This window comes from Macaca thibetana, chromosome 18 (assembly GCF_024542745.1).
Source record: "Macaca thibetana thibetana isolate TM-01 chromosome 18, ASM2454274v1, whole genome shotgun sequence".
Lineage (NCBI taxonomy): Eukaryota > Metazoa > Chordata > Mammalia > Primates > Cercopithecidae > Macaca > Macaca thibetana.
The window spans coordinates 5,828,059-5,852,005 of record NC_065595.1 but is presented as its reverse complement, the minus strand read 5'-3'; the positions used below and the strand labels follow the sequence as shown (position 1 = coordinate 5,852,005).

The 23,947-nt window shown below is 43.0% G+C and overlaps 2 protein-coding genes across 2 annotated transcripts in view; one reads left to right on the top strand and one right to left on the bottom strand.

Annotated features, from left to right (window-relative positions):
* The window catches only part of FBXO15 (F-box protein 15), a 76,428-nt gene extending 63,804 nt beyond the window's left edge, over positions 1 to 12,624 (bottom strand). The window contains exons 1-3 of the mRNA XM_050768253.1: positions 12,489 to 12,624; positions 6,418 to 6,528; positions 2,029 to 2,133 (exon numbers count right to left, since the gene is read on the bottom strand). Coding sequence (XP_050624210.1) covers positions 2,029 to 2,133; positions 6,418 to 6,528; positions 12,489 to 12,604 — 332 coding nt within the window. The 5' untranslated portion in view covers positions 12,605 to 12,624. The remainder of the gene's footprint in view (positions 1 to 2,028; positions 2,134 to 6,417; positions 6,529 to 12,488) is intronic.
* A 678-nt stretch (positions 12,625 to 13,302) lies between these two features.
* On the top strand, positions 13,303 to 22,942 carry TIMM21 (translocase of inner mitochondrial membrane 21). The gene is made up of 6 exons (XM_050768248.1): positions 13,303 to 13,920; positions 19,681 to 19,743; positions 19,842 to 19,939; positions 22,165 to 22,238; positions 22,322 to 22,427; positions 22,527 to 22,942. The coding sequence occupies exons 1-6, from the start codon at positions 13,620 to 13,622 to the stop codon at positions 22,629 to 22,631; spliced, it is 747 nt and encodes a 248-aa protein (XP_050624205.1). The 5' UTR covers positions 13,303 to 13,619; the 3' UTR covers positions 22,632 to 22,942.
* Positions 22,943 to 23,947: the final 1,005 nt, after the last annotated feature.

The window sequence follows — 23,947 nt, the reverse complement described above, 5'->3', positions numbered from 1 at the left end:
TGGTGAAGCCTCAGGAAGCCTCTACACATGGCAGAAAACCAAGGCAAGCCAACTGTGCAGAGATCACGTGGCGGAGAGAGAGAGAAATAGAGTGAGTGAGCAAGAGAGAAGGAAGGGAGGTCTGCCAGGCTCTTTTAAACAACCAGCTCTAGAGCAAGAACTACAAGGAAGGCACCAAGCCATTCAGGAGGGATCTGCTCCCATGACCCAAACGGCTCCCATTAGGCCCCAGTTCCAACACTGGGGATCAAATTTCCACATGAGGCTTGGTAAAACAAATAAATCTCAACTATGTAAACTACAACAATCATTAAGTAAGGGAAATGTAGAAAATGCTCTAATTCATTGTGTAACTACTGTGAAGAACATTATTAGTTCATTCTTTGATATGTACGTGTGTGTGTGTGTGTACGTGCATGTATTGACATAGACAGACATACATTCTTCCATACAGGAAACATCTCTTTAAATTAAAAGAAAAATCACCTTTCCAACTAGGGAACAGTGTATGTCCTCTTCAGAGTATGACAGTGGTTGAGGACAGATTTAATGAGATCTGAGGGCTTACTCTGAGTTCCTCACTTAAGTGGCATACACCTAACATCAAAGATGGACTAGATTAGTCATTTCAGAACTTGACTATTCATTAGTATGACCTGGAGAATTTTTTTTTAATTTATTTACTTATTTTGAGACGGAGTCTCGCTCTGTTGCTCAGGCTGGAATGCAGCGGCGCGATCTCGGCTCACTGCAAGCTCCGCCTCCCGGGTTCACACCATTCTCTTGCCTCAGCCTCCCAAGTCCCGAGTAGCTGGGACTACAGGCGCTCACCACCATGCCCGGCTAATTTTTTGTATTTTTAGTAGAGACGGGGTTTCACCATGTTAGCCAGGATGGTCTCTATCTCCTGACCTCATGATCCACTCGCCTTGGCCTCCCAAAGTGTTGGGATTATAGGCGTGAGCCACCGCACCCAACCAGAGAATTTTTTAAATACAGATTTCAAAGCACTAAATTATAATCTCTAGAAATGCAGACTAGGGATGGAAATTTTTTAAACTTTCCCAGGTGGTTCATATGTAGTCTTCTCTGGATGGCATTTGAGAACCACTGCACCAAATGACATTCTTGCCCACCATGTTCCAGGGTTAACTAATATGACAGCCCTCCTTCTGCCATTCTCCATCTCCTTACCTAGTAAACAAAACCACCAGTTAAAACCTGCATTCCCTCTCATCTTGCTGATTTCCCCAGCTGACATGTAGGTTCTATGTAGGAACAATATTTGTCTGATCTTTTGATGCTGAATGAGAGAGGGGCCTAAAAAGCCAGATTTCACCACCTCTCCCTCCAAGATATAATTCTGAGATGCAGGCTAAGATTACAGTGACAAACAGAAGCACAGGCTTCTCCCCTTCCTTCCTAGATCTGCCCCCTGCAAGCCCAGATGACCACAGGTGAACCCCTCACTTTTGGCTCCCTGCTTCCAAGGGTACAGCCTCCAGGAGAGGACAGTCTTGGCCGCTCTCTGTCCACTTTGCTCTCCCCACAGAGTAAGTTAACTTGATTGGCATGTTTGGGAGGAGAAGCTAAGTACACCTAACTTAGCCTCTTCCTTCTCTTTCTTTAGAATCTGCTTGGCCATCAGCAGAGAGCACTCATTCTGCTCTGCAAACGAAGCGCCAGGATCAAAGCCAGCAAGTCCCTGCAGTGCTGCCTGAGACTCTGTGATTAGGTCTGATTCTGTGGGGAATACAGCCAAGACCTCCTGACAACAGACCTGAAGCTGCATTCTCTAACAGCTACAGCAATAACAAGTTTGATTTTTTTCCATGCAAAGTATATTCATTTTAAGCATATAAATGCAAATATTTGAAAATTTCATAGTTAAAGCATTCGACATTTCCACGTGTGCAAAAATACTCCTGAATTCTCTTAAATTCTTAAAAATGGTTAAAAAGTTACTAATCTTCCTGACTTCCATCAAACTGTCATCAAAACATAACAGAGACTTGGATTTCTGCTTACTTGTCATTGGCTAGATGGTAAAAGCGCCTGCTCACACATCCAGCACACAGCAGGCTCACAGCATCCAAGTAGGAAAATATCTTCAGCAAGATTTCTGAAGGCATTCTGCAAAAACAGAAAAAGGAAAAACAAATCACCAGAGTGGACCAGGGCTTAATCTACAGATTACCCAGAAAACAACTGGCTGCTCATCTGTAAATAGAAGGCCATAGACAGACTCCTCCTGTACAAAAGGCAAACTGTACCCTCATCTTCAATTATTTTCTTTATTGAAATTTTCTGGTTATTCTAATTCTCATGACATAAACCATAAATAGAGTCAAGGGTTGGAAGAGCTAACTTCCTCGCATTTTAATCATGTTCACACACTGTGAATCAACAGGCAGAATTTCAGTGTCCCCCATGAAACTATGTATTTTTTTATTATTATTTTTGTAGAGATAGAGTCTTGCTCTGTTACTCAGGCTAGAACGCAGTGGCATGATCAGGGCTCACTGCAGTCCTGAATTCCTGGGCTCCAGCCATTCTCCCACCTCAGCCTCCCCAGCAGCTGGGACTACAGGCACATGCTGCCACGCCTGGCTAATTTTTTGTATTTTTTGTTTCACCATGTTACCACTAAACCTGGACTAAACTACGTATGTTTCTTTAGTGAGATAAAGAGAATCAGATAACATATTCGTAGGTATTAATAAGAAAAACACAGAATCCCTTTCCCCAGAAAAGTAAGTATAATGGGAAATACCAGCTTATTCCGACCTCGCCCACACCAATCCCAGGCGTCGCCTTCTGAGCACCCTTGGGCTTTTGACTGCTTCCTCTGGGGCTTCAAGGAGACACCAAGGGCCATAAATTTTTTCTGAAGTGTCTGTTTTATTTGTATGCCTAAATATGATATTGAGATGTAGTCTCTATACTCCACCTATTTCTATGACCTCAAAATTCTATAAAACACAGTAATAATCTGAAAGTGACTAGAAAGTATCACTAGTGTCAAGAAGTCAGGAGTGTGCCTCTATGAATCTTCAGCAAAAGGGCAGGTGAGAGCTACCACAGATTGTATCAAGGGTTGGTGGCGGGCAGTTCTAGGGATAAAGGAGTAAGGGGAGAAATCTTTTGTCCAATTTAAAAGAGCTTGCCCATACTGTCTACTTGTGATTGTTATGATTTTAAATTTGTTTCTTTTTCAAGAAAATCAGGTTACAGGTTATCAGTCCCAAAATCCTGATAATACTGAGAAGGAATAAAGCAGATTCTCAGAAAAAAGACAGTTAACGCCATGCCTGTTGGATATGTATCACCATGTAAATGTCCCCACTGCTCAAAGCCCCAGCTACAGTTAACCAGAGACGTTCTGAGAGTTTAAACAAAAAGCTTTGCTTAAGCATTACTTAGATCAGTCCCCCAAATCAAATCCCTCCCATTCAGAGTCAGTAAATTAGATACTTTCAATGAGAAAAAGTCTCTAATGCTAGAGACAGCAAAGTTGCAAGAAAACATTTTTGTGACCATTTGGATTATTCATTGCATATAATTTTCATATTTTGATTTAACTACTTCCCAAAACTTCCTATCTATTATTTTTTAAATCGGTACAATTAAAAAAAAAAAAAACCAGAGTTGGGCTTAACGACATTTCAGAAAAGTATCCAGCAACTACCAGAATTATTTAACTGGAATAAAATCCCACTCAAGACAGGCATTCAGCAGGTTTTCACCTTCCTCCCCACTGGACTAACCTAAGGAAAAGGGGGTTTCTCTGTGTCCTAGCAAAAGGAGAAGATCTCTACTTTACAGTTAAGACAGTGGAGATAGAATGCCTTCTTAATTATTGTTCAAACAATTTCTTCTAACCTGGTACAATCAATGTTTATACCCATATTGGATTGCTTTCTGTTGGATTCTAGTTATTTCACTTTGTATGGGGTAAGGAGAGAGGATGATAGGGAGATAAGGGAAAGGGGAGGTGAGAGGCAGGACCGTTCAAAATGTAGAACAAAGAAACTGCTTTGAACCAACGAGCTTCCCTGAGAATGTTAATTTGTGCATGTTCATTTTCAGTACTGTGGGAATTCAAATGTGAACACGTCCTTGTCCCTGTTTCATATTGTGGATCTATCCCAATATTCCTGTTTTCCTCACTGTCTTCCCCATTCCGATGGAGAACGCTCACTTCCCTGCATCCAAGCACCTGTGCTCTAGGTCCTCACGGTTTCTGCACAAGGACCTCAGTCTCTGGTTCCTGCCTCCCTCTTCCACACTGTTGATATGAGCCTCTGAATCACCCCGAATCTCTCATCCTGAAACCACACTCTTCCTTTGCTTCTCCCCACCCTGATCTCTCTGGAGCCACCACCTAATTTCTAGGCTCCCTCGCGCTGCCAAGCTCTGGGAAAGAACAAAAGAAAACAAAACAGTTGTCTACACCTGTTGCCTCCACCTCCATGCCCCCTTTTTTGCTTTTTACATTTCAGTGTGGAATAGAACACACACAAATATGAAAACGAGTGGCCAGCCCCTTCCCTTGCATTCACCTGCAACAGCTCTGAGGGGCCACCATGCCCTGCTGCCTCCTCCCCCTGCCTCCCCAGGCCGCAGGTCACTGACTGCTCTTGTGTTTCAGGCTGTCTCCTCCTCTGCTTCACACACAGCCTCTCCTCAATTTCTTGGACCTCAGGGCTCTTCCCTGGCCTGCTTGGTTGGTTCTCACTGCCCCGGGTCTTCCAAGCTTGCTCCTGAGTCACCTTTGCCTTCCCTTCCCCACCCTTTCCCTAAGTACCTCACCCAGCTCCATGACTGCTGACCCCACCAGGCCTCATCCTGAGCCAGACTGACACATCCATAATCCATCTGGCATCCTCCTTCGAACGCATCCCAGACATCTCAGCTGTAACCAGTCCAAAGTCACCATCACGGCCCTCTCTTCTGCCCCGACCCCACCTCTCTTCCATCTCAGCTAACAGCACCTCAATCTGTGCTACTGCTTCAGCCAACAGCTTCGGATTCCTACTTGTCTGTTTCCCCCTCACACCTACATCTAATTCATAAACGAACCATGTCAGCTATGCCTCCAAATATATCTGCCACTTGTCTCTGCATCTTCCCTACTTCTAGAGAAGAGAGGTAAATAAGTAAACAAGATAATCTGGGAAATTACATGACATCCACCCTCTTCTCCAGAGCCCGGTAGCCAAGCCTGATGGGCTCCCCCACTCCCACACTGCTCCTGTAGCATCTGGAGCCCCCACCACACCTGTGGTCTCCCCTCACTGGCAAGCTCCTCTCAGAGCTCTCGAATCTCAATGTTCAGTTCTCATCTCAAATGCACCTCCTCAAATAAGTCTTTCCTCACCACGCCACCCCATTATTCTGGATTTGGGGATCCATTTGTTTTCTCGACAACAGGTATCCCAACTCACTGTATTTTAAATCTGCCTCCCCGACTAACCATCAGCTTCGTGAGAACATGTGAGGGGCTCACCACTTGTGTCCCAGTACCAAGAACGGTATCTGCTACAGAGCAGGTCCTCAAATATTTAATGGATGGACTAACCAACTGAATATTTGCTCCGTTTCTCATATCAGATGACTGTAAAACAGCCTATTCCCAGAGCTAGGGTTTTAAGCTGAAATTAATGACCTGAATTAAAAATCCTTTTTGCTTTTTCTTTTTTAAAACACACTGAAATTTGTATACAAATACATACATTGTTAGCTGAGCTAGCTATGATACAGTGTTAAAAGCCCAGAACTTGAAATCAGGCAACTTATATCTGAATCACACAGTTCTGCAATATGCAGACTACGTGGGCCTAGCTTCCTGCAGTGTAAAATGTCTCTGTGATCGTCTCAAGCTTTCAGGCTCCCCACGATGCTTAGCATATAATTGGTGTTCCATAAATGTTACTACAGTACAAATCTATGGACTTCTGAGCATCAATTACAAATAATAATTTTTTAAAGCTTCTGTGGATCTTGGTGCTGAGGGTCACAGTACAGAATCTTGCCATGGCAAATGGGCTCCCAGATATTGAAAGCTGAGAAATGAACAGAGCTCTTAAGCTTTCAGGAAAACACACTTTAATCTTCTTTCTCCTTTTTCAAGGGTCTTTATCAACTCAAAAGTGAATATTTTTGAAGAATATTTTAATAAAAGGAAAATTCAATTTACTTGTCACTTCTTGAAGTTTCGTTTCATAAAGTTCATCTCATAAGGATAGTGGTGACAGGCCCATGACTCATGAAACGCTCCATGCTGTACTGTCTTCCCACACAATCCTATTCTTAGCAAGCTCAAAATAGCAACTTGGTATATACAGCATCATAACTTTCTCTAATAACCCCATGCCTAGAGGCCCCCAAAAGAGACAGTCTACTTCTGCTACTTACCCATCCAGGACCCCAGAACAGCAGGAGAAAGAGCTCTCCCAGTGCCGTCCGCCTCTGGCATGGCATCTCGGGGCAGCAGAGCCTGCAGAACACTTGACCCCTGGCCCCTTTCTGAAAGTAAATGTGGGAAATTCAAATTATGTAATTATCAAAGGAGGTGAATTATCTATTCCCTTCTACAGAATTCCAAAGGATTCCTAAACTCCAAAGATTACTCATTGAAAAACTCCATTTCTGCAAAGAAAAAGAGGAACGGAGGAAGGAAAGATGGTAAGTAAGGAAGAAAGGGAGGGAGAAGGAAAGAAGAGACAGTGAAACCTTTAGTGTCCTGGTAAGGAAACCTGAAGACCGTACTTACTCTGATGTGCTTTCACCCTAAGGTTTAGAAATATATGCTCTCATTATAGGCTTTCAACATATCAAAGAGGTGCTATCAGATACATTTAATGGAAACAAAAAGGATAAAGTTAGTGTATTGATTGGCCAATTTGGATATAACAGAAACCATTAAAGGTTTTTTTTTTAAAAAAAAAAAAAACTTGAAATTAGTGAACTAGAACTGTCAACATAATCTACAACTTTTCTGATCTTTGAGGGTTCCAACTCTAGTTTTTGCAGTCACAGACAAACTACCAAATACTCATCCACAGACTTTTACATTTTAACCTCACTGGCCATCTTTTTATTTTAGTGGTACAGAAAACAGTAGTACATCTTAGAATCAATGGTTTTATAGATTCAATGAAATAGCATATAATATTTTTATGCAGCGAGTCTTTTTCAGAGGTTCCTAAAATAAATTTTATTAAGATCAGTCCTCAAAACCAGCAGTACTCAACAGCACCTTGAGGGAATCCGAAACACCAGAAAATCATGCAGCTCACAGCCTCCATATCTAGGCAACAGCACACCCGGAGAGTCACGAGTGGTTACACTATTTCTCTAGGAAAGGTTTGGAAGCTTCTGCTTTAAGCAACGTACAACACACAGGTATTGGTTATTGACGCACCTCCTTCTAGGTGTGCTATTTGAGAAGTGGCTAAATCCTAGAGGGTACATTAGGTATACGCTCAGTTCACCAACACCATTGCTTCAAATACGTATTTTGTGCAGTGACCACCTTCAGTTTTTCATAACACATTAATTCCCCAGATATATTTGAAAGAACATTCATAGAGGAGGGCAACAATTGGGAGCAAAACAGAGGTGTCCTAAGAACTTGGAAGAAAGCTGAAGTATGAAATCCACACACAACTGGTCTTCACAGAGGATGACCCTCAACTCTAAGCACAACCTATTAGATGACACAAGTGGTGAAAAAGGAGCCCTTACCCAGGCCTCAGCTGGCCAGGTGATAGTACAGCCTGGAGCCTACCGCAAGACAGCATCATGATATGCATACGCCAGGAGGCACTCAAAGCACCCACTGGCACCTGCCTGCCCTGCTCAACAGGCACAATTCCCCCCATGCTTCCGAGCAGCCACAGAGTAAATTCCTCTTCCCTTTGCAGATCTTTCTCTCTAGAAAAAAGCACAGTAGCTGGTACAGGGTAGGCCCTCCACGAATACTAGTGATCAGCTGCCCCACTGGCATCTCAACAAAGAAGAAGTTGCATAAGGTAAACTTTTCCAGATCCTGGAAGAGTAAAAATGCACCAAGTAAAAAAAAATGCTGCCTCCACATGCCTTTCCATTCCAGCTCCAGTAAAAGGTGCTTAATGTACTTTTGGTCTTATATGACTTTCTAGCCAATTGTTTTCAATCTGTGCTCTGCAGGGCAGGAAGACAGGGAGAAATGACAGGAAGAAATGCTAATTTGGAAATTTTTGCAATACCCTCTCTTCCTTTAATCAGATAATTCTGCCTGTGTTATGTATTTTTCTACTTCTGTTGGAAATTTTGTTTAAACACAGATTTCCACAGGAGAAAAGCTTAGGCTCCATTAATGTGGTCCTAAAATAGTAATCAGAAGTAAAATATCATTTTCTAATTGCATTCGTTTCCTAAGACTGCCTTCATGAACTGGGTGACTCAGAACAACAGAAATGTATTGTTTCATGTCTTAGTAGCCAGATGTCCAAAACTCACGTTGTCAACAGGACCGCACTCCCTCTGAAGGCTCTAGGGAGGATCATTCCTTTTTCTGGTGGTTGCCAGAAATCCCTGGTATCCCTTAGTTTGTGTCAGCATAACTCCAATCTCTGCCTCCATCTTCACAGAGCAATCTTCCCTCTGGGCATATCTGTCTCTGTGCCTCTTCTTATAAGGATATCATTCATATTGCACTTAGGACTCTCCCTCATCCAGTATGACCTCATCTTAACTAGTTACACCTGCAGAGATCCTATATCCAAATAAAGTCACATCCTGGGGTTCCAGGTGGACACAGATAACTTTTAGAAGGTATAATACACTTTGTTTACTGTCACTAGTCAACACAGTAAACAAATTTGTAATACATTCTAAAATTATTTAAAAGCATGACATTTTTAAATGGTTATTATTCTTATAAAGTCTACATAGACTTATGCTACATATTCAAAGATAAAATATCTACAATTGACAGAGGATTCTAACACTTAAGCTTTGAATAAAGGGAATTTCTATCATTCCTCCATCAAATAATAACAATTCCTATCAGGAGCTCCAAACCTGTAACCCTTAACCCCATAGAAGCGTGGGGCTTGGCTGTACTAGAGTCTGAGTCCACACATACCCTAAGCATCATATGAATAATTATATGTATATACTTCAAACATAAATATTCTTGCAGTTCATCAAATATAAATTTATTTAAGATATTAAATATTAAGAAATTAAGATATTTAAGATATTAAATAAAGTCACCTGTTTTGTAAATATATATGCATATAAAATATATGTAAATAAAATTATCTTAGTAACTTCCTTAAAATCATGCTGTAACTCTCCCCATTCAAAGATAGTTTAAAATAATGATTAAGCAAATAAATCCTGTTTGGTACTAGTTAATTTTTTTAAGTACCAAATCCTTTTCCCTAATCTGAAACCCTAATTCAGTAACGAATGGATATGCCTCTATCTTTGACTAAAACATTGAACAGGGCTTATTGTAGGTCAATTCTACAAATACTTCTTAGTCATACACTCTGCACAAGGTAATGTATAAGTGCTTTAAGACACTTCATCCTTTATTTAATTGGAATATGAACGCTATTTTATTACAAACATGTTTTCACACTGTTAAAACGTCAAAGTTATTTCTTGCTGTTTTGTTTTTTCACAATTAAAATGGATCTCATTGAGTCCCTCATTTCAGTTTAGAAGACTAAGGCTCCAACAAGGCAACTAAAGGGACGTAAGGTCACCAGCTAGAAGCAAAGACAGTCTCTGACACCCTCATCTCCTTAATGTCCTGTCAGAGCTCTCTTTACCATGTCTTATATAAGATCATATATCTCATCAATGTACCTTCTAACACTATTGAAAACACATTTCTATTTCTCCATAAAATAAACCAACTGCACTTTTTTTTTTTTTAGACGGAGTCTCACTCTGTCGCCCAGGCTGGAGTGTAGTAGCACGATCTCAGCTCACTGCAAGCTCCTCCTCCCAGGTTCACGCCATTCTCCTGCCTCGGCCTCCCGAGTAGCTGCGACTACAGGTGCCCGCCACCATGCCCGGCTAATTTTTTTTTGTATTTTTAGTAGAGACGGGATTTCACCGTGTTAGCCAGGATGGTCTCGATCTCCTGACCTCGTGATCCGCCCGCCTCGGCCTCCCAAAGTGCTGGGATTACAGGCGTGAGCCACTGCGCCCGGCCCCAATTGCACATTTTTAAGGGCCACAGAATTAACAAATCAGCAAGCTCCATTTATGTTTCTATACAGATCTGTATATCTACAAGGTTAAGTGCAGACATACACTGATACATTTAGCAAGATAAATTTAGTTTGAAAATACTTTCTTTCAAGTGATAGGTTTTGTCTGATAGCTTTGAATAAGTCCAATATTTTAAAAACCTAAAGACTGTGCTTCATTTTAAATATCTGGCAAATCAAATAAATTACACCAGGTACAAATTAAGCCAACTTAATATGCTTTCTGCTACACTTCTTACAGTTTGTGACAGTTATACTTATTCACATTTTGTGTTAAAAAGGGAACACTGATTCTTAACAACATCTAATTTTCCACAGAAAGACATTAAAATAACCACCTGCTTTGACCATAGCCAATCGTTCTATTTTTAGCAGTGGACTTTTCTTTACCAAAAATAATGCATACATTTCCAAATCAGCTTGAAATGCAGGTTCCCATTCCAGGCATGATGACAGGCCCTCTAATTATATCAATCCAGGAAATTCACTCAACTTACAAAGGATAAGATTCATCATATAAAAATCATTCTGCTTCCTCCAATAGAGCACTATGTAAAGACTAATTTTAGTAACAGCAGCAAATTTATTAAAAGTTCAAGTTTCCTATTTAAATTCCTGCTTTTTCTCCTACATGAAATAATTTTTGCAGGCACTGTCACCATTCTATTTGTGACAAGATTTGTGGTATATCTAGCATTATAGGTATTCAATTAAGAACTATTATCGGGCCGGGCGCGGTGGCTCAAGCCTGTAATCTCAGCACTTTGGGAGGTCGAGACGGGCGGATCACAAGGTCAGGAGATCGAGACCAGCCTGGCTAACACGGTGAAACCCCGTCTCTACTAAAAAAATACAAAAAACTAGCCCGGCGTGGTGGCGGGCGCCTGTAGTCCCAGCTACTCAGGAGGCTGAGGCAGGAGAATGGCGTAGACCTGGGAGGCGGAGCTTGCAGTGAGCTGAGATCCGGCCACTGCACTCCAGCCTGGGCGAAAGAGCGAGACTCCGTCTCAAAAAAAAAAAAAAAAAAAAAAAAAAAGAACTATTATCATAGCACTAAGCAACAGGGATGGGCTTCTGAAAACAGTTAAGTGGAAGTAATGGAGACCTAGTGAGGACATAGTTCTGGAGATTGAGGGGGGAAAAAAACAAGTAGTTCAACTAGTACATAATAGACTCCCTTTGTATGCTTAAAACATACACCATTGATTTATTAGAAGGCAAAATATGTATGACTTTCCATACTTATAAATCAAGGAGTCTTACAAGCAGAAAGATAATCCTCAAGAATGTAAACCATTCTTAGCATTATCCCTCCATCTGTAAACTAACTGCAGAGATGGGTCCACAGCTAGTGAACAGCTCACGATATAATGAGAGGGATTTCATAAGGTACCATTATGCACGCTGATACTTCTGATGCACTGGATCATTTTACTTCTTCACGCTGAAGATGCTTCTGGAAAGCAGATGCAGCCTCCTGCTCCTTTCCTAAGTCTTCAAAATTGCCTTCTCTCTCACTGTAGGAGAGGACCACGCTTCAGTTCCAGGAAACCCCAAGAGAAATGGAGAGACGACCCTCTAGGGAGCAGAATAAGAATACCACAGGCTCCTGCATGTAGACAGGAAGACAGGCAGAACGGGACTAGGAGCTGAGCAAGACCTGGTGATGTAGATGGCAACTTGGCCTTGATGTTGGAGGTGGACAAAGTGCTGACCCCCCACCCGCCAGACCAACCTGCCTGCCAGAGGTATCTGCTTGGGGGATGAGGGTGTAAATTTATAAGGTTTTGATGAGCAGACTCTACTTCCCTAAGTTGTAAGGTCATGAAAAAGACGAAGGGAGATTCTTGGTCACAGAAGAGCAAAAATACGAAGGCAGGGGCGGGGCACACGTGAATCTATGGCACGCACCCCGGAGAAGCAACCTCTTGGACCGGCAGCTGTCGTGGCAAGTGAGCGTAACCCCGACCACAGGCGCCGCGAGAAAAAATATTTCCCCGAGAGGCTACTCTACTTGTGTTACAACTTAGGGAACCCCACATTGCAGGGTAGAAAGGATTTCCTCCGGTCGTTCTTCCAGACCCTTCTCACGTTGAAGAGGGCCGCGGGCCTTGTGCCAAGCTGGACGAATAAAATACACGGTGGAGAGAGTGGGGCCGCGCAGTGAGGGGCTTCCCGCCAGCGGACCCCACCCGCAGGCCCTACAGTCACCTGAACCCAAAGGTCCTGGCGCGCCCCCGGGCCGCGCCACCTCCCCTGCTGGGCCCGCGCAGCGTCTGGAGGCCGAGCCAGTGCTGCTGCAAGATCCGACCGCGTCCAGTCGCCATGGAGACGAGTTCACCATAGACCCGCTCAAGGGCGGAAACTAGGAGGGCACGCACCGCCCCCACGCCCGCGCGTCGCCACACCCCCTTACGCCCATGCGCAAGTTCACAAAAGTACCGCTGGCCTGGCGCGTGCGCAGACGGCACCGCGCCAGACAGCCGCTCGCAAAGCGGGCTTCTAGAAACTTCCGGGCCCCAGCTTCTTTCCCCACCCCTACATTCTGCCACCAAGGGCGCTAAGCAAGTCCTCGGCTTAACCATTTAGGAAACCGGTGCCTGCTTTGCAGCGGCCTCGTTCATCTCCACTTGCTGACTCTTTTTTGTCCGGCTTTTCTGAAAACACAGTGAAATGCAAAAACGAAATCATTTGCCCACGCGGAATAGAAAAGACCACAGTCAGAGGGAGTACTTCCCACTGTGCACAGTCCACTCTAGAAGGATAAGGAAAACACGTAGTGTGTAACTGCTAATTTGGCTTTTGCAAGTCCCGCTTGAATTACGTAGGGTCTGTGGTACCAATTACCCCACCAACTCCCCGCCTTCCCGCCTCTCCAAGGACGCGCAGCGTCTGCGCAGGCGCTGGGCACGGAAGCGCCTGGGGGCGCGGGAACGGCCTGCGCCGTGCTCTGGCCGCCTTGAATTGTGGGAGATGTAGTCTCTTGTGCGCGCCCCATTGCCGCATCCCAGTTAAGAGCGAGGTCTTCAAACTACTATTCCCAGGAAGACGGGGGGTTTCCCAGGTGACTTTGCGAAGACATGGCGGGGACACAGTGAATGTCAGCCCAGAAGGTAATCAGAGCGTGTTGATTCAAAGAAAACAGAAGGGAAGGTAGACATCAGGTTCTCCCTGGAGATTTTTCGTTTTCATTTACGCTGCTGAAGCCAACGTTTTTGCCTAACACGCCATGTAATGTAAACGTATAGGTTTGAGTACGTGTCCGGCCAGATGTGTAGTGAACCCGAAAACTTTCCTAATTGTAGTTAGCATCGTCCCTAAGCGGAACGATTTTCTGTGAACATGATTTGTACTTTTCTACGAGCCATACAGTATACGGAGAAGCTGCACAGGTCCTCGGCAAAGCGATTGCTTTTGCCCCACATTGTGCTTAACAAAGCGTGCTTGAAGACAGAGCCCAGTTTGAGATGGGGGCTTCAATATCAAAAGAAAACAGTGCGACCTAGATGTATTCTTGGAGTCACTCAGAAAACCATCTGGACGCAGGGACCGAGCCCCCGGAAAGCAAAGGAGGGTAGCAGCAAACAAGTGTCTGTACACAGGAGTCAAAGAGAGGGAACCGCCGTCCCAACATCACAAAAAGGTAAAAAGGAGTACTTCAGTGATTGGTCTTTCAACAGACGTGACAAGAGCTGCCAATGCTCTTTTACACCAAGTTCACTACTAAAGGTGAAAAAGCAATTAACATGAATTTTTAAAAGCCGTTTAAACATAATTTAGAGCTAGAACATATAGACCTACAGTTTTCTTCACAGATTGGAACTCAGATTTGAAAGTTGATCTTGAATTTGATATAACTTTCTTTCGTTATGTTTGGGAAATTTTTCTCAAGTTGTATTGGCTCTGTTACATATAATAAAGAGTAATTGGATAGGATAAAAAGAGAGAGAGAGATTATTGACTCATAATCAATAGGGAAAACTTTCGTATGTTACCAGCAATAATAGAAAAACATAAACTAGGGAGGATGGAATGTAATTTGTCAGGGAAAGTCAGAGATGTGTTCACAGATATTTTAAGATTTTTTTTTAATTTCTTCATTTCGCATGTGATTTGTAGGAAAAAAAGGACAAAGCAATTTAGACCCCATGATTATACCACACAAAGATGACTATTTTTAACATTTTGCACTTTCATACACATACCTTTTAATAATTTTTAACCCAAAAAATTGAATCATATTCTACCAATTGTTTTGTAATCTGCTGAATATGCCAAAAACCTAGTTTTTCATTCGTAATAGTTCAGCACGAAGGAACAATCCGTATGCAGAGGTGAAAGGCATAGAAGTGGCAAAGAGCATGTGTGTCAGGTAATCTGGCTCAGGCAACAGTGCTGCTGCTTGCACTGCATGCCAGGCCTGCTTAGGGACCCCTTCCCTGATCTGCACCCCATTCAGAGGTGACAGTCCTTGTTGCTGAATGAATGGATGGGAGCAACATTCCCAAATATGGAATATGCTGTGTCCAGAATTCAAAGAAACATTGTGGTAGTAGGTATAGGGTACAATTGTCTTTTACTTGGGAGGGCATGTCCTGGCACACCCCAGTGTAGCCCCATGAGGTCGGCTCATGTGTTGGTGAGCCTCTGCATCTTTGTTGGGCCCACCTCTCACACTTGCAGCTTGTCTGACCAAGCCTTCTAACACACTTGCCACTTGTTACTTCTGGGCTCTAACACGATAGTGTAAACATAGTAGACAAATGTGATATTCTGCTGAATGTCCAGAACAGCATTATTCAAATAAAACTTTCTGCAGTCATAGAAATGTCCTATATTTATGCTGTCCATTTGGGTAGTTCCTGGCCACTTGTAGCTATTTTGAGCACTTGAAATGTTGCTAAATTATGTTACTGAAGAACTGAATTTTAATTAATTTAAAATTGAACTGAAATACCCATGAGTGGCGAGTGGCTACTGTATTAGACAGCCCAGATCCAGAAAGTTTCACTCCCTTAAGACTGTAACAACAGAGGGTGAGAGAATTAGCAAATCCTGGTCAGGATCATAAACATACACTGTTATTATCTGTTTCATGTTACTACACACTACTCCTGCTGCTGCTTCTGAATAGAAGGCATTCTTCAAATCAATGGCCAATACCATGAGATTGTGTTAATGCACTGCCGTGTAAAGTTACCATGTGTGGTATTGCATGTGTACCCCGGCTGCCACTTGGTTAAGTTTGCAGTTAACCACTGTCATTCTCCAGCGCCTATTTGTGTTTTGTAAAGGAAGACTGGTAAATTACAAGGGACTGTGATAGGGGCCACCATGCCTGTATCTAAGGTCTCTAAGAATTGCACTCTTTCTGCCATTCCCCATGGATGTGATACCATTTTTAATTTATTACCTTGGTCACTGGGGCAGTTTCAGAGGCTTCCATTTGACTTTTCCCACTCTGATAGCTCTTAACCCACTTCCAAAGGAACTAAAGTGGGAGTTATTGTTGCCAATTACTCAGTACATCCCCTTGATTTATACATTTGGAAATCAAGGAAATTATTACCAGATAAGTCCCTGGACCCAGCTGTGAGCTTCTTACATGCTGTCGGGGGGGTGGGGAGTGGTCGGGGGGTCATCATGACTCTTTGGGTCCTTGGATATCACTGTCAGCACAGACTATGTCCAAGTTGATAACTATAGGTCCTTTTGGTGAAGGACCGGGGTAGTCAGTCACATACACTTTCCTTCAGTAAATGGGTTCCAGGTCTGAAAACTGGTTCAGGTCCAGAAACCGGGGCAATGTTCAGAGCTTTGCATTAGAGCAACTGCCTTCAGCCTCAGGAGTCATCTGAGGTTAATTTCTCATGACTGTGTAATTCAGAAGCAGCCTTGTCCGCTGCCCTTGAGTCTTCCCCTTGAGAACACTGTTCTAGTCATCAGCTCTGTTGCCCTCTGTAAGTCAGACACTCCCGACTGCTACTCCAGCCTTGCCGTTAGTTATGATGGTGGCATCCATCTTGACTTCTGTTTAACACCCCAACCTGGTCTCTGCTTCAGAATTCTTTCATCTCCATTTCTGTCAGGGCATCCTGCTCTGTAAAGATGTAACTGTGGCTTCCTTGTGGCTTTGGTATACAGTGTCCTCCTGTCGCTCCTAAGAACATCGTCAGCTGGTGGGTTTTCGGGCTTTATATCTTATATCTGTGGTAGCATCCCCATTCTTGGAGGCTGTTGAGCCTTTCCTCTAGTTTGCCATGGCTGTTCTGTCACTTTTACTTAATGTGGACCATCACTGTCTCGAAGTTTCCAGGAGCAAACCTAGCCAGCTGCATATCAGTTCCCAGGGTGCTTGCCTGTTTGCTAAATTCATCACAGGAGTGTGCCCCATGCTGATCAACTCTCAGCCGTTTTTGTGTTCTGTGCCTTGACACACCACCCTTAAGAAGCAGTGGGGTCTATGTTCCCCTGGCTGCTGCTGGGGTGGCCTCCAGCTCCTTCCAAGTATTGTTCCTTCTCATCCTTCTCATGCCCGGTTGTGTTGTAACTTGGCCGGGGGGGAGGTGGAGAGACCTCCTGAGAGCAGCACGTATCTTGCTAGGCAGAAGCCCCCACCCACCCCTCACCCAGTTTCCAAGATGGAGGAAGTGTCAACCAGACAATGAGCAGCTTCTTCAGGGCTAGAGGGGTCAGGAGAATCTGAGGATTCAAGATTTTTTTACAACATTGACCTCAAGGGCCCCCTACCCAGCTTTAGGTTGCCTTTCCTCCCAAATCAGGACCCTGGCCTTGGTGTAGGAGGTCTCATGTGCTTGAAATGCCAAACTCCCTGAAGCGCTTATGCCCCAGACCTGACCCCCCGCATTTTCTGCCCTCTGGGTGTAATTTGAGTCTTGTTCTGCCGAGAGGAGGCTCCTGCCCTTGGCACTCACCTTCACTGATGATTAGTTACACACATCATCTCACCGTCCCTCTCCCAGATTATCCATGGCCCCAGCCACAGCCATCTGATATAAGTCCTTAAAATTGCTGATTCCCCCTAAACTCCCAGAATAACACACCAGCCAGTACATTCCCTTCCACCAGTGTTCCATCCCAGGTCCCCATTGGTGAGAGCTGCATCAGCTGCCCTACAGCTATATGACAGGTGCTGTCAGTAGCCCCCTACCACCGGGGACAGGGTCCTCACTGCCAGCCAGTGGCCAGCGAGCCAGCTCCAAAATCCAAATTGAGAGCTGCTTACCACTCCCAGTAGCACCGTTGTAGGTTGGCTTCCCAGGGAAGTGGGATTTACGTAAGGAGGTTTATCAGGGAGTGCTCTCAGAATACATCTTGGGAGTGAGGGAAGCCGGACTGGGGAGAGGGAGAAGCTGAAGTACATTTGCAGCTGGGGCCTCAGCTGCTGCTCTGGGGACCTCTGGGGCTGAGCTGGCCAGTCACTGTCCTTCTGCCTAATGTGGGGGCTGAGTCTTATGCTTCTGCATCAACCAGGCGTTGAGTGTGGGCTGGTCCAGGGATGTGCCGTGACCTAAGTGAGGAAGCTGTCTTATGGAATGCCCAGAGAGGACCTCAGCTGACAACTGTCAGCTTCCAGTGTTCCCTGCAGCTGGGAGCACCCATACCACAGCACCCACTACAGGAGAGGTAGAGAATTGCAGAAGCAAATAAATGGCACGAGGGTTTTTTGCATGAAACTATTAGGTCTGATAGGGTTGAGAAAGTTAGACAGTGAGCAGCTTCTGTTGGAGACAGCTATAAAGTAACAAACAGAAATGTTTTAAATGTGTAGAATATGGAGAATGTTTAGCACAGGGCTTTATATATAACAGATATACAGGAGCTGTTGTTTATCCAAATAAGTGGAAAAGACCTGTCAGATACCCTAAGCAAGGCAGGAGTGAATTTTTGGAACGGACAGTCAAAAATCCAAGGTGTTAGGGCCAGTGACCTGGTTTGGGTAACAAGGACAAATAAGGATACTTACGAGAACTAATTAGTTGTTATTGTGTTCTCAACCTGGGACTTGGCACATAACTGGCAGGTAATATTTATTGAAATTCCACACTGAGAGTGGAATGAGTAGTGAGCCCCAACTCCTGAACCTCGGAAGGGAAATTGGATTTGTGACAGCTGTTTGAGTCAGTCCCATGAATTACACAGACTTTGGCAGATGAGGTCTTTTTATTTTTTGAATAATGTCTTCAAAGTTGGGAACCTTGCTGAAAACTTGAAGGATCGTGATACGCTAAAGACTACTTTTAAACAAGCGTTGTATTAGCTAAAGACTTATTTTAAACAATTTTGTTTTATAAACGTAATAGAAGCTTTTTATATAGAATAGAAAATAGCAGCAACCTCTGTTAAAATTTTCTTCTAAAAGTTTTTTTCTTAAAAATGTTTTAAAGATTTATATTTCTGAAGTCTGAATTGCTAATGTGGTGAATAAATTAGTCTATAAACATAATGCCAGGAGGTGACTCACTTTCTCAGCATCAGTGAAAAGCATAGTCATAATTGTAATGTTAAGGTAGTGTAAGTGTAATGTTATAGCTCTTTGCATATATATGAAGATACACATAGTAGATACACAGTAGCTGTTGGTAAGTGAAAAAATAGAAAGATTCATCTGATATGCTAAGCAAGGCAGGAATGAAATGTTGGGAGGGACAATCGGGAATCTAGGGTGTTGAGACCAATGACCTGATTTGGGTAATAGGGACAAATAAGGGTATTTGTATATGTATTTCTGTATAATACAAATACATTTATTTATAGCTATACATACGTATATACGCTGTCCCCTGACACTGTCTTGATTGAGTTTCTCTAGCTCTCAGTGCATCTGTTTAACCCATATGCACGTATTTTATTAGTGTGGGAAAACAAATGTCTGGTCTGTGTATATTCTTCATTTTCTAAGTTTAATTCATAAATCTTTCTGGCCAACCAAATTCCTGTTCCGAACACAATTCTGTTTTCATGCACCAGTCAGTGTGGGATGGGACTGGCATTCAAGCTAGTTACTGACTGTTAAGAGTTGACACCCATTTTGGTCCATTCAGTCCCTTACCCGTTCGGTTGACAGAAGCCAACACTCTTCCTAATCTGGGAGTGGCAGACCTTAGTTCAGTGTTGCTTAACCTATGGCAGTTGTGAACTGGATCACTTGTTAAAAGGATTTCTTCATCCTGAATTAAAACATAGATTCCCAAGCCCTGCTCTGAGAATTCTGCTGAGGCGCCGACACACAGGGAGTTTTCAGAACAGCTGCCCCTGAGCACACGCAGAGCCCTTGCTTTGATCTGGAGGCTGCCTTTCTCTCACAAGAAGCAAAAAGCAGCATACAAGCACGCCTGCTCCCAGCCAGCACACGTAACCCATTGGTGTTTTCTCTTTACAGTGAAAGAAGCCGGAAGAGATTTTACCTATTTAATAGTGGTGCTTTTTGGAATCAGCATTACAGGTTGCAAAAAACAGCAAGTATAAGCCCTTGAATGTCTTTTCAGCTGGCCTTTTTCTGTTGTCCTTGCTTTGCTTCATCTTTGTTTTCTGTGATTTCAGGTGGCTTGTTTTACACGATTTTCAAAGAACTTTTTTCTTCATCCAGTCCTAGCAAGATATATGGGAGAGCCTTAGAAAAATGCAGATCACATCCCGAGGTTAGTTCTCAAGATTGAGTTACATGAACTCTGATGAGTTGGGAGGAGGAAGTGGGCAGAATTCAAGAACCAGTTCTCACGCTAGTGAAATTCACATAATAATACATAATGGTTGACTTATCATTACATTATTAGGTCTTTGTTCTTTAAGAGAACCCAAAACTCAGTGTACAGATGTTTTCATGCTAATTGTACAAGAGAGTCATTTTGCTGGTTGTTCATAGATATTAAATTCTTAGAATACACCAAAATACCAAACTCATGGTAAGTTTCTAGTCTTTTTAAAGCCTGATGCATGACCTCATGATCGTGTGGCCTGGGAAGTGCCAGATTTCTTACTCCCTGATGGAAAGCTTCAGCACTGAAAATATTACTCATTGAAATCCAACTTCATTCACATTGAAAGATAACAGCCGGTAACTGTCTGCCATTATCATCATAAATATTAGGGGTGTTCTTCACACAGACCAGGGGGTAACATCCTAGCTCGCATTTGCAGCCCCTGAAGAGGAGAAAGATTTGAATCCACAGTGTGCTCAGTATAGAGCCCAGTGCTGATCTGCCCTGGGGCCCTGGCTCTGAATGTTCCACCAGTTTTTCTAATCATGTCAGGGTGGAAACCTCAGAAGCTAAGGATCTCTGGCATCTTTCCTTTTAAATCCACTGATTTCTCTTCATTGAACTCTGGACAGTCAGTGGTAACCATGGAAAAAGAGGCAGGGAGGGTAAAGTATCTCAGAGGTGAAAACCAGGAAATTAGGAAGGTTCCCATGATAGTTATTGGGAATCCAAATTATATCTGACAAGAAACATTCTTTACAGACTCCGGAAGTACCTATGGGTGTAACCTTATTAAATGTTAGGACGCGTCTCTGGAAAGAGATGAAGAGTTGCTGTTTTATTCACAAACTCAGCCTTTCATAGATTTTTTCAGCATTTTGAACAAACAGAATATACAATAGTGAGATACTATTAAAGTCATACCTTAATTTGCTGCCTGAAAAAGCTCTACAAATAATAATGAAACTTTAACAATTTTGTCACCATTTTTAAGGGGTACCCTTCTCTTTGCTGGGTACCGTGTCTGCTTGAAAAACAGAAAATCTTGATGGGTGTTGATATTTATATGTTTAATAGATTAAAAGTAAATTGTTCTATCTGTTTGTGCTACACAATTCTGAAATATCATCTTACATATTACTTCTTTTTATCCTGGAAAATGTGATACTGAAGATACTCCACAAACGGACAAAATAAGATAAATTTCATAGAGTTGAGGGTCAAATTTTTTTAGTTTAATATCAAATTTATATTTTTTGGGGGGTTCCACAGTATTTGCATTTTGAATTCAATAAAATCTACATTTCTACTTCATGTGGATTTTCTCATTAGAAATAATGGATTCACACCTGTAGCTCTGATTTATTTTAAATGTCATTATTATCTGTTTTCTTTTTCTTCACTGTGTTTAGTGACTTTAAAATTTTTTTATCTCATATTTTAGTGTTAGATGTTATTAATTAATTAAATTTCATTAAAAATATTCATATATTTTATCTTCAAACCATAAGGGGTTAGTAGAGAAACATCTGAACTCTGTGTTGTTATGTTTGTTTTCTATAAGGGGAGAAGGAACTGCATCATTTCAACCTACATTGTTCTGAAACTACAAGTCACACCATAAAGCTACCTATTTTAATCTGTGTGCATGAAATATTTGTTTCAATCATTTATGGGATGATTTTTGTATAATAACCCTTTTTTCAGTTTTCTTATTAGAGTGGTCATTTTTTGTTTGTTTTTTTTTTTTTTTTTTTTTTTTTTTTGAGACGGAGTCTCACTGTCACCCAGGCTGGAGTGCGGTGGCACGATCTTGGCTCACTGCAGCTTCTGCCCACTGGGTTTGAGCGATTCTCCTGCCTCAGCCTCCTGAGTAGCTGCGACTATAGATGCACACCACCACGCCTGGCTGATTTTTGTATTTTTTAGTAGAGATGGGGTTTCACCTAGTTGACTACGCTAGTCTTGAACTCCTGACCTCGTGATCCACCTGCCTCGGCCTCCCAAAGTGCTGGGATTACAGGCGTGAGCCAGGAGTAGTCATTTTTGTAAAGGTCCTATGCTTTCTGATTTTTTTTTTCCTAAAATCATTTGGATTGTTAGAAATTATTTCTTTAGTAAGCTTAAAAAATAACACAAAATAAAGCACTGTCCTTGTTCTGCAGGTAATCGCTGTCTTTGGTGAGCCTGTTAAAGGCTATGGGGAGGTGACAAGGCGGGGTCGCCGGCAGCACGTCAGGTACCGTGGCTTGAATTCAGAGGAAGCTCTGGGGAAATTTTTAAATGAAAGGAACTTAGACTGATATTTCGTTTTCTTGACAGTTTCACTGAATATGTAAAAGATGAGCTGAAACACACACGTGTGAAATTCTACATTGAGGGCTCTGAGCCAGGGAAGCAAGGAACGGTGTATGCGGAAGTAAAAGAGGTGTGGGAATTGTGGGTCGTGGGGTCAGAGGTTCTGAGCGCGGTGTTATTTAAGTTCTGGAAAGGAAAATAATACCTGGAAACACTACATTTTTTTCAGAACCGAGAAAGTGGTGAATATGATTTTCGATATATATTTGTAGAAATTGAATCTTATCCTAGAAGAACTATTATCATTGAAGATAATCGATCCCAAGATGATTAAAATAAGCAAGCAAGCAGGTTTCTGACGGATGTTGAATGGCGTGGACTCACTACTCTGTTCTTCACAACTGTCTTCCAGAATGTGTTCAAAAGACAGGAAGGAGTGTATGGTTTATAAAGTGAATCTAATACAGTATTTGTTGCATTTAAACAAACTAGACATTTTCTTATGGAAAAATTATGAAATACAGCATATTTTATGTTCTCCTATTGACTCAATCATGACAGTATTTCTGCTTTAACACCATCTTTCATGATTAGATGTTTGTTATTGAAAATTTTATGCCATGTAAATAAAGGAAATAGATTTTAGTATTGTATTCATTTTATATTATAGAACTGTATAATGTCTGCAGAATAAAATTAACAAATATGTCGTTAGCAGCTGCCTTCCACATACTTTGGAATCTGACTTGAGATAAACGTGAAAATGGGCCGGGCGCGGTGGCTCAAGCCTGTAATCCCAGCACTTTGGGAGGCCGAGACGGGCGGATCACGCGGTCAGGAGATCGAGACCATCCTGGCGAACACGGTGAAACCCCGTCTCTACTAAAAAATACAAAAAACTAGCCGGGCGAGGTGGCGGCGCCTGTAGTCCCAGCTACTCGGGAGGCTGAGGCAGGAGAATGGCGTAAGCCCGGGAGGCGGAGCTTGCAGTGAGCCGAGATCGCGCCACTGCACTCCAGCCTGGGCGACAGAGCGAGACTCCGTCTCAAAAAAAAAAAAAAAAAAAAAAAAGCCGGGCGCGGTGGCTCAAGCCTGTAATCCCAGTACTTTGGGAGGCCGAGACGGGCGGATCACGACGTCAGGAGTTCGAGACCATCCTGGCTAACACGGTGAAACCCCGTCTCTACTAAAAAATACAAAAAACTAGCCGGGCGAGGTGGTGGGCGCCTGTAGTCCCAGCTACTCGGGAGGCTGAGGCAGGAGAATGGCGTAAAAACCCGGGAGGCGGAGCTTGCAATGAGCTGAGATCCGGCCACTGCACTCCAGCCTGGGCGACACAGCAAGACTCCGTCTCAAAAAAAAAAAAAAAAACGTGAAAATGGTTGAGGACCATAGGGAACCAGATGGTAAATACATTCTTCAAAATTGTGTGAGTTTTAGGAATCTGACTCAGATTTCCCCCTCTGTGAATTAAGGGCCTTGTACATAGCAGGAAAAGTACACACTCCCAAGTCGGGTAGACCTGGGCACCTATCCCACCTTTTCTAACAGGGTGTGGGCCTGCGCAGGCACCTTAGCCTCATCAGGCGTCCCCGTTGTGTGGGTTGTTAGGATGGCAGTGTGATGAGAGGTACAAGCCTGGACCATAGA

Coding starts and splice junctions, on each gene's coding strand:
- TIMM21 (XM_050768248.1), top strand. CDS start 13,620: ATGATTTGTACTTTTCTACGAGCCATACAGTATACGGAGAAGCTGCAC. Junction 19,940..22,164: donor AATGCAGATCACATCCCGAG/GTTAGTTCTCAA, acceptor CTTGTTCTGCAG/GTAATCGCTGTCTTTGGTGA. Junction 22,239..22,321: donor GGTCGCCGGCAGCACGTCAG/GTACCGTGGCTT, acceptor TTTTCTTGACAG/TTTCACTGAATATGTAAAAG.